Consider the following 10944-nt stretch of genomic DNA (forward strand, 5'->3'; position numbering starts at 1 on the left):
AATCATCAAAATTAAACGAAATAAACATTTGAAATATATGAGTTTGTATGTAATGTATGAATATAATATACAAGTTTCACTTTTTAAATGGAATTACTGAAATCAATCTACTTTTTCATGATATTCTAATTTTATGACCAGCACCTGTATATACTTCCCACAGGGCTCAGACATTCCACGATCCACAGAGTTTATGGTTGAATTTCTTAAGAATTGTTAAAGCTTGTACACTATGTGCTAAACCAAGGGAGGGTGAGCCACCATGGCTGATGATTATTAGGGTGACACAGTTTTATACCAGACGTACCATTCTGTGCTGTGCTGGAGAGGCTTTCCTCCTGTGACACAATGGGAAAAGAGGCTACATTTTCCTTAACTTCACACCAACTGTGGCCAGACAAAGGGAGGTGTTTATCCTGGTGAAGAAGGAGCTCCAATGATGTGTTACTGCTAAATTTGGCTAGCCTACGCATCACCATGTAAATTGTCTACACCCATAAGTTTGATTGTGGTAGGCCAGAAATGTGAAGTGAGGGGTGATCAATGGAGCCACTGTTTTGAGAGCTGCTCAGGAACCAGTGTGACTGTGGTCATGCTGTGAGTGTTAGCTGCTGGGAGCTCCCATAAGCTTTTGGGACCCAATATTTGCAGCATGACCGCTAATCTCTCCTTGGCAGAGGCTGGCATGCTGTGTGTGGGTGCTGCTGAATGGACTTTCCTTACACAAATTAAAAACACTTTTGAGTGATGGTTTCTCCTGAATCTTTCTGTGGCTGTTAGATTTAATGCTGTCAAAGAATATCTTCCCATGCTTCTTATATCTTTTTCAAAGTTTTCCAGTTTTTCTCCCTTTAGCTTTTCTCCACAAGGTTAATTGTCTGATTCTGGACTTTTTTTGAAGCAAGAAACCACTCAGGCTGCACCATCAAGTCCAAAGCTCTGGATGGAACGACACTACCTAACCTCTTGTACTACTGGGCAACTGATATAAGAAATCTGAATTATTGGGTTCAGTATGAGGAGAATGAATTCCTACCATCATGGTTGGTTAAGGAAGCAAATTCTGCTCATCCAGTAGCACTGAAAGCCTTAATATACTTATCTCTTCATGCTTCTACTTTTAGGTACACCAAGAATGTGATAGTAGCTGCCTGTCTTAAAAACTGTGTGAAATTTAAAAAACATTTTGGCTGCAGACACTCTCTGTTGGAGCACTGTTGGTAATCTGGGAATATAATCTGTGGAATATTTAGTAGCATGACTGGACTTACTGCACAGGTGGCATCCTGTCACTGTGTAAATGCCCAGCTCTGCTGCTTAAGCACTAACTAACCACATAAACTGTACTATTTACGTTTGTTTGACAGGGCAAACAGATTTTAGCACAATCTTTTCTTATAAATTCAAATAAAACAGTAGTGTTGTGTAGATTTCCAAATAATCTATACGTTTTCTTAGGTGTTGTTTGGTATGAACCACACACTGTTGTCCTTCCTAAGCCATGTGCACAAGCTGTTTTCCTCTGAATGTCAGTTCATGATACACAAGAAAATAAAGTTGGACTGCTTCTGGAAGTGGCTTTTCCCCTTGAGGCCATCCTGAGTGGATGATTCGTCTCAGCTTTGAAAGTTCAGGACAGTCTTCACAGTCAGCTTTAAAATCAACAAGTGAAAGTGCAGTCAGGAGAGGATTCTGTTGCTGGATTAGTGGTGCTCAGGGGAACACATGAGAGGCAGTCTGCCACCATGTTCTGACTTCCTGGTTTATACTGCATGTCATACTGGAAACACATCAGTTTAGCTGACCAGCATGCAATGCTCATGCCAACTCTACTCAACCCTTTAGTGCTTAGCAGAGTGGTGAGGGCTTGATGATCAGTTCTGAGTTTGAATCTTCGTCCACACAGATTTGCTTTCCATTTTTCAGCTACCTACACACAAGCAAGATATATTGGAGTACTTCCGCTTGGCTGGAGACAAGGTGCTGGAAATGAAAGCAACAATTTGTTCCACTATGCCTGAGTTTAACTATGTCAGAAGAGCTTCCAAACCACAGTTTGAGGCATCTGTTATGATGAATGTTTTCAGTTCAGGGTTGTCGATGGCAAGTGCTGGGCTTTTCAGGAGCGTGGTTTGAGATCCGTGCAGCCTCTATTGTTAGGAGAATGAGAACAATTTGCAAGCAGTCCAGCTTACATCACATCTCAGCTTAAAAAGCTCAACTCCACACTCTCTATTTCTGAATTGAGAAAGCTCCTCGGATGAGAAGCGAAACGTTTTCAACTACAGAATAGAAGTCCAGTTGTTTTTGTTTTTTAACCTTTTTTGAATTCTCTTTAATGCTGTCTCTTCTCTACACCTTCACAGCAGTGCCATCTGGTGACAAGAAGTAATAACAGCGGCAGAACAGAATTAAGATGCATTCATTGTGTAAACCTAAGAACCCAACACATTTGAGTTCAGCTTGCATAAACAAAGCTACTCACTACAGTTTTGAGAAATTTGAACTCTGCACTTTTCAAATTAAATTGAGAAAGCTTCTCAGATGAGATACAAAATGTCTTCAAAACACGAAAAGATGCCCTGTGGCATTTTCAGCTTTAAAAAAACAGCAGCATTTAAGAAATCTTACACAGCTTGAACATGTGGGTAGTTGGTTATCCTTACAAGATGCACTGTAAAGTCACAGAGGAACATTCCTTAAGGAAAAAAAAAACATTAAGTAATTTTTCATAAGCATATAGATGCACCATTAAACAAACAGTAAATTTACAAATGCTTCAATGTCAAGAATTGCTCAAAAATAATGGAAGAAGGAAAATTTAGGTTTGGGAAAATATGGAATTTTAAAATGAAAAATGTCTTACCTGTTTGAACACTGATCATCACAGCTGCAGCTTAAAGAAAAAAGACACTCGTATTAGTCCCTGTCTTGCATTTGTTATTGTTAATGCCAAGTCTTATCAGTGTAACCAACACTTGGTTTGATAAAATGATGCTCGGGGATCAGATGACGAGTTTATTTCCTTCTAAAGACATTCATGCATTACAGGGTTACTGCTCTGCTTCTCCTCTTTTCATTTCTTGAAACTTTTTGGCCTTCAGATCTGACTTACCTCTGAATTATTAAGAGGAGAAGTTGGTCTGTGGGCACTGATGGGCCCATCTGACTACCTGATAGCCCTAGTCCTCATTAGACAGATGTCCCAGATGGGGTGCTGTCACCACACCTCAGTGCTTTCTTGGAAAGTAAAAGCTTTCCTTTGTGCTGTGTTCTGCCTCCTGTTTGTACCAGAACCTCTCAGTGCTCTGGTTTCCTGCGAGAGAAGGCGATGGAAGACTGAGTTGTGATCATGCTTGGTTATGAGGAACTGCTGTTTTACACTGCCTGCCTTTCTAACTGCTGGTCTTTGTGTCTGTGTATGTGTGTGTGTCTGGAAGGCAGAGTGTTTCAGAGGGCCAGTGGCGGCGGAGGTGTGCGTATGGGCAGCGCCTGGAGGTGGCAGCTGTCCCGGTCCATGCGACTCGTGTTGCGCTGGTGCCGACAGCAGAGAGGAGGTCGAGGCGGGGGCAGCAGAACACAGATCAGCAGCAGGTTGTTGGAGCTGTGGAGCTACAGCAAACTGCTGCTTCATTCCCTGTGCTACAACAGCCTCGCTGACTCAGACACTCTGCTGGACTGTGTGTTCGAGCCCATTATCTGGATTGTGGACAGTCTTACCCGCTGGTTTGGAGTGGTGAGAACTCTGGTCTGATTTATTTCGTCTCTCCTGACTTTTTGCCCCTTTTTAACCAGAGTTTCTAATTTCTCTGAATCTTCCAGGCATTTGTCTGCTTAGTTGTCCTGTTGACATCCTCTGTGGTGATCATTGTCTACCTGTTTGTCATACCCACAATCATCAGCACTTACCCTGTGCACTGGGCTGCTTGGCACCTAAGTTGTGGCCACTGGCTCCTCCTCATGATAACCTTCCATTACTACAAGGCCACCACCACCTCCCCTGGACACCCACCTAAGGTACTTCATATACTTTGTTTGCCATGAGGCTACACGTCTGGTTAAATAGTCTTTATACAACTCCAATTCCATAAAAGTTGGGATGTTATGTAAAATGTAAATAAAATCAGAATGCAATGATTTGCAAATTCCCTTAATCCATTTTTAATTCACAATGAAACTTACTAGGGCTACACAATATTCTCAAACATTTATTGTCATTGCAATACTAGTGCAATATTATTATCACAAAGAACGGCAAAAAAATCATAGGTCATTATATTTCAAGTACCATGCATTCATGTTCTGCTTGCTAGTGATGACGGGGGGAAATAGGGATTTAATAGAAGCAATATTGTCATTGCAATAATAAATAATGGTCTTCCATATCACAAGGTTTTCTAACATTGTGCAGCCCTAGAACATATTGGTAGATGGAAAAAATACATCTCAAAAAGTTAGGATAGGGCAACAAAAGTAAGATAAAAGTAAAAGTAAGGATGCACAAAAGAAACAGCTAGAGGATCATTTTGCAATTAAATAGGTTAACTGTCAACAGGTCAGTAAGAGTATAAACAAAGTATAAAAAGAGCATTTTAGACAAGCTGAATCCCTCCAAAGTAAAGATGGGCAGAAGTTCACCATTCAGCAAAAGACTGTGTCTAAAAATAATTGAGCAATTGCAGAATAATATTCCTCAATGGAAAATTGATAAGGCTTTGAATATTCCATTGTCTGCAGTTCATAATTATTATCTAAAATGTTCAAAATCTGGAGAAATCTCTGTGCACAAAGGACAAGGCTGAACCTGAGGGTTTGAAGATCACAACATTAAAAACAGGTCTGATGTGGTATGAGATTTGCAAATCATTGCATTCTTTTTTTTATTAACATTTTACACAACATCCCAACTTTTTCAGAATTGGGGTTGCAGCTGATGAAGATTTTATTACTATATTTATTCTCATGGTAAGTTGATATGTTTTGATAAAATCATAATGCGGTCTTCTCCTTGTCAATATATTTCAGAACAAACTTAATACTCCCTCTGTTTCCATCTGTAAAAAATGTGTCACACCAAAGCCACCGAGGACGCACCATTGTAGCATCTGCAACGTGTAAGCTTGACTGATAAACCAGCTGCAATTGGTTGGCAAGTTAAAGTAACAGTTCACATCTTCTGAAAGGCAGTTTTGTGGAAAGGTGATACATACTTAATGTCTTACTTGTTTTAGATCTTTTAACAACCTCAGTTTGGATAAATTGAGTTTATTCTGACTGGACTAATGAGCTAACATCTAGCCTGAGCAGAGCCTAGAACAAAGTGGATTTCTGCTGTCTTAATCCAATGGCAGTCTCCAAAAATTCACAACGGTTCATGTAAACACCATGGCTATTTTCATAGAATTATGTAGTTATTTGCAGGTTCAAAAAGCAGCAACAGCTAGTTCTTCTGGTCTAGCCTGGCGTAGCAGGAATATAATAATATTTCTGCAAGTAAATCATGTAATGCGAAATTGAAAGAGGTGTAAATGTTTATGAAACTGCAATTGTTTTAAGACTGCATGAGTTCAATTTGGTCTCAAACTAACCTGTAGCTTAATGATGCAGTCAGGATTTAACTCTGTTTTTACAAACTGACATCATTTAAGAACATATTTACCAGGTATGGGCATTTTAAGATAAAAAAAAACCTCTTTGAATATATTGGTAATTATTTGATTTTTATTGGAACATTGGCCAAACCCCCCTCTTTTGTGGGTGCATGGGGTTTTCTCCGGACACTCTGGTTTCCATCCATAATAAAAAAAACAAAAAAAAAACATGCATGTTAGGTTAACTGGTAACTCTAAATTGTCCCTAGGTGTGAGTGGGAGTGGGAGTGGGAATGGTTGTTCATCTCATTTGTCTCTGTGTGTCCCTGTGATGGACTCGTGACCCGTCCAAGGTGTGTCTGCCTCTCGCACAGAGACTTTGGGATAAAGGTATCAGCTCCCCCACGACCCTGCATGGAAAAGCAGGTTAAAAAATAGATGGATGGACAAGTGTCAGCACAGCAACACACTGTTTAAAATAGTTCTTAATGAGCACTAACCTCATCTGATTTAGGACCGTTTCCTGCTTCATGTTTTTACTTAAAAATGACCATGTTCACACCGTTTGGACTTGCAGTGAATTAAAATTTACTCACCTCGAGCCCTGTTGATAAAGACATGGAGGATTTATACAGAGATGTCGTGCTAGTTGGAAGTCTTCTGGCAGCCTCTGTGTGATTTCTGAATGGGTGAAGACAGCATGGGGGTGCTGAAGCTGGCCCACTGCCTTCCTTTGTGCCGTCAAGGGAAGTAGTAACAGAGTCGAGAAAAGATAAGCTGGCTTTATAACTCAATGACGTGATACATTGATGACAAACAGTCTGTGCAACCACCGGACATTTAAAAGCCTAAATAATTAACAGATTCATTGTCAATTTTTTTCAAATTCTTCCATTTTAACTAGACTTTGAATATTTGGATATCATTGCCCATCCCTAACAGCTACAGTAGATAACATGTTCATAACTGTTCCACAAAATTCTCTTCAAAAGATCTGAACAATAAGTTCATCTTTTTAAGCCGTCATTGTAAAAGTGTGTATGTTTCAGGTGTGTTCTGAAGATGGATCACCATTGTCGTATCCTTTCAGTAAGCAACAGGAGAGTACATACAAATGTGCTTTTTTGGGTTCTGTTATTTGTGTATATTTAACTGAATGAATTTCCAGCCTGGCTAAACAACTGTGTGGGCCACTTCAACCACCGCTACTTCTTCTCCTTCTGCCTCTACATGACATTAGGCTGCATTTACTGCAGCATCAGCAGCTGGGAAATGTTTCTGGAGGCTTACAATGCTGTAGAGGTGAGGCTTCCACCACGATGAATACTGTAACTGGATTTATTGACTCATTTCTTGAGGTTTGTCCAGGTATAGCTAACGAGATACCATAATTTCTGGTTGTTCTAAGGACCTGTGTTGAAATGTTTCGAACAGCGACACCTATCAGATAATGGCAGAATTTGAGCTCAGAGGGCAAACAAAGAGAGAAACAGTAGACATGAAAATGATCTTCAGTTCTATCTACATCTGATTAAGGATCAGATGTAGCTGGTAAGGAAACAACTCTAGACTTTGAGTACCAGTCAGAGGAATGAGTGCATTTCACTGATCCAAAACCAATTAACTAAAAAGTCTGATCTAAAGTAAGCTAAAAGTGAAATAACTCCATGATAACTGAAGACTGATGATTTGTGTTTGTGTCTGTTTCAGAGTTACAATCAGACCCCCCCTCCGGACCACAGCTTCGGAGGAAGCACTGCTCACAAGTGTATCATCTTCCTCTGGGTCCTGACCAGGTGAGCAACAAACTGTAAGAGGCTGATAGCATCATGCAGGTAGGTCAGGTTGTAATGCACCCTCGTCTTTAATCTGCAGCTCAGTTTCAGTGGCTTTGGGAGGACTCACCCTGTGGCACGCCAGGCTCATCAACAGAGGAGAGACCAGCGTGGAGCGCCACATCAACCGCAAAGAGACCAAACGACTGAGGGAGAGGGGAAAGGTAGGTCCTCTGCAGGAGTGCAGCAGAATGCAGTGTGGATGTGCTGTGAAGGTTTCCCCTCCCTTGTACACAATACAGTATTATATAATACTGTTCATTACTATACATAATAGGACTGCCCTATATGGTATTGGACGAATTCATCGACGATAGGCTGAGCCATTCGACGGTCATTTTTATAAGCTTTTTTTTTGCCTACCACTCTCTCGTGTGCCACCAAGTTCAGCGCCGATTTATTTACTCCAACTTCTAACAGAAAAAAAGAGCAGCGTATGTTTAGAAAACATTTATTGAAACAATAACCACAGTGGTGGGAAGGGAAACAGAGATGAAACCAGTATAACACAGTTGTAGCTGTGCAGCACTGGCAGGTGTGCAGTGGCTGAAGAAACGGGGCTACAGGAACCTTCTTTCTTTAGTTTTTTAAAGCTAAGAGGCAGTCTGCTGACACCATGACTGAAATCTGTCACCGGAGAATTTTAGACAATCTGTACGCTCGAGTATGAAGTCTACGTCTGCGGCCGGTCCCCTCGGAGTCCCCGCACAGTCCCCGCAGAACGCCCCAATGGGTGTGGAGGCCTTAAGTGTGAAACAACAAATTAAACAATAAAAATGAACTCCTCCAGCAGAGAACGTCACAAATTGTCAGTTTTTAGTCTTCTGCTGAGAGATTTGGCCCAAACAAAATAAATAAATGAGTGAACATTTCTAAAAAAAACTACAATGTTTCAGAATCCGAACAAGAAGCTAAAGGGAAACTATTCCTTCCAAGAGCTCCTAAATGATTTGAGAAGAAAGCAAGCATGGTAACCTTATCGGGTTTCAGCAGGTTGTTAACAACATTACCAGCAGTTCTGAAGGTGTGCTTGTTGCCGTACACACAGATATTTTTCTGCCATTTTAGATGCCAAAAGCAGTCCAGACATCACATGCATGAATATATCGCCCATCGTCATTTGTTGGACTGACGGATATCTGCTGAAAAACGTTTACATATCACCGAACTTTACTGCCCCACCGGTTGTGTGTTACTGATGGTGTTTATATTTGAGCTGTTGTAAGAAAAAATTCCAACTATTGGAGTTCAGCAGCCAAACTTATTGACAACACCTGGAATTGGAACGCCACATTAAAAAAACTCCTGCTTTTTGGGCAAAGCTCTTTATTTTTTTTCTCTCTTTCCTGCAGGGCCAAATTGTGTTTGTTTTTCCTGGGTTGCATTTGGTTTGGTTACCATCAAACATTTGCATTCACTTTTTTCGTTGGCATGACTGATCTTCCAGATTTCGCATATCAGTTCATTTAGCTATGAATAAAATAAATTATTTAAACTGCTTTTTGCATCTTTTTCCTTTTTTTGTCATGAATCTTGAACCAGGTTGTGACAATATGGGGGCTTGTTGATTTAGCTTACCTTTATACATTAGTTACTCTCATAGTGACTGGATTGAACATGACCTTGAGGTGTAGATGCACAACCAATCCTCAAGCTGGCCTTTACCGTGGATTTTGGTGCCAAAGCTAGAGAAGACATCCAGCTTTTGTACAAGTATGACAGTCTGCTCAAAGAAATGAAACCTTTCTATTTTTATAGTGTTTTTTTTAATAGAGAGAAACAATATCCAGAAAAAAAACATTACATAAAGGTTACAAATTGATTGACATGTCATTGAGGAAAAAAAGTGTTTGATCTCCAAGCAAAACATGACTTAACACTTGGTTCTAGGGCTGCACAATGCATCACAAATGTGTTCTCACTGCAGTAACAGTCAGCAAAAGGACTGCTTGGACTGCACGTTTTTCATTATATGTCAAGAAACATGTATTCATCTTCTGCATGTAAATAATAGTTTTGGTCAATCCAACAGACTCGCTGGCCTTTTTGAGTCATTGTCATGCTGGAAGCCCCATCTTCAGGGTTCTGGCTCAGGGAAGACGGTTCTCAAGATTTCACTTTATGGCCTCATCCATTGGTCCCTAAATGTGTTGAAGCTGTTGTGTGCTCTTGGCAATAAAGCAGACCCAAACCATAATGCTTCCTCTTCTGTGGTTGTCTTTGGGGTGGTATGTTTCAAGTCGTACTCAGGTTGAGTTGGATTTTGGTCTGTTGTGACCACAACACTTCTGTGAATGATTTAATGTTTACTGGCAAACTGAACATACCCCTGAATATGTGCCTTCTTCAGTAGGGGGTGCGTTGTAAACACTGCAAGATCTCAGTCCATTACGGTGTAGTGTGTTCTTGTTGCGAGGAGCTCCAGATCAAAGGCAACTGAGAGTCATTTTATATTTCTTGTATTCCTGTGTAATGGCACCAACAGCTTTTAGTAGATCATCCTACAGTTTGGTCCCTGATTTATTTTGACAGATCTATGGTGGTGGAGAGGTTGGAATGGAAGAAACTGATTCTGTGGACAGGGTGTGCTTTACTCAAGTAATGAGTTGAGATCTGGAATTTCTGAAATTGACTGTCACGTATGTGGTCCAAAATGAGAATACAATTCATTTAAAAACGTTTCCCACCTTAATGTTTTCTTCGGAAAGAATCTGTAAGCAGCCACCTCTCCACTCGTGTGCAGTTTTCTTCTGGTCACAACATATTTTTTATCAAACGCTGGTTGAGACTCTGGTTAGGACGTTCCAAAATGTAATTTTTTTTTTCTTCTGGTGACGCCATTTTTCTGTTAATTTGGTTGTTGAATGTATGCTTGGTGTCATTGGGATTTTTCAAAATCTAATTACTCTTCATCTTTAATTAAAACCCCATTTCCAAGTAAAGTAAAGCAACCCTACAGCATGATGCTGTATTTCAGTGTGGAGGTGTTCTTTTGGTGATATGCAGTGAGGGAAATGATCTGTAACCTCCTCACTGATTCCTGTTAGTGGGGTCCTTGTGTACTCTCCATGGACATAGAAAGTTTACTAAATCAACAAATAATTAATTCTCTTACTGTATGATAATAAGTAGTCGAATCAAATCAGAGTAAATTCTTAAACATTAAGACAACAGACCAAAGAAAACCTGTGCTCTGTGGTTGTTTTAAAAACTTTTTTTTCTCTTCTTGGTAATATTTCTTCTCTTCCAAAAAAGGTTAAAACCAAAAACAACTGGACTTCTATTCTGTAGTTGAAGACGTTTCGCTTCTCATCCGAGGAGCTGATGGTTTGAGAGGGAGGTAAAGGAAGCCATCTATGTTAAAAGAGAGAAACCAACATTAAACAGAGGAGGAGGTCTCAGATTCCAGCTTTCAAAAACATATAATGGAGCTTTAGGCCTGATCCCCAGTCAGTTTCACTCCAATCAACACCTGCACTCATGTGACCAGAGTGGCCCATCAGTGAGTCAGACAAACA

At 40.3% G+C, this 10944-nt stretch overlaps 1 protein-coding gene across 4 annotated transcripts in view; it reads left to right on the top strand.

Annotated features, from left to right (window-relative positions):
* Positions 1-10944, top strand: part of zdhhc16b (zinc finger DHHC-type palmitoyltransferase 16b) — a 24444-nt gene that overhangs the window by 9983 nt on the left and 3517 nt on the right. Inside the window, exons 2-9 of one of the 4 annotated variants that reach the window (XM_025009951.2) lie at positions 3445-3736; positions 3823-4017; positions 5026-5114; positions 6641-6669; positions 6760-6893; positions 7302-7387; positions 7467-7590; positions 9459-10686. In XM_025009951.2, the coding sequence (XP_024865719.1) occupies positions 3482-3736; positions 3823-4017; positions 5026-5114; positions 6641-6669; positions 6760-6893; positions 7302-7387; positions 7467-7590; positions 9459-9476 (930 nt within the window). In that variant the 5' untranslated portion in view covers positions 3445-3481 and the 3' untranslated portion in view covers positions 9477-10686. Of the gene's footprint in view, positions 1-3440; positions 3737-3822; positions 4018-5025; positions 5115-6640; positions 6670-6759; positions 6894-7301; positions 7388-7466; positions 7591-8778; positions 8926-9458; positions 10687-10944 lie in introns of those variants that run through there. The other 3 variants (XM_025009950.2, XM_017433635.3, XM_017433636.3) reach the window with 3 other exon arrangements.

Source organism: Kryptolebias marmoratus, linkage group LG2 (genome assembly GCF_001649575.2).
Source record: "Kryptolebias marmoratus isolate JLee-2015 linkage group LG2, ASM164957v2, whole genome shotgun sequence".
NCBI lineage: Eukaryota > Metazoa > Chordata > Actinopteri > Cyprinodontiformes > Rivulidae > Kryptolebias > Kryptolebias marmoratus.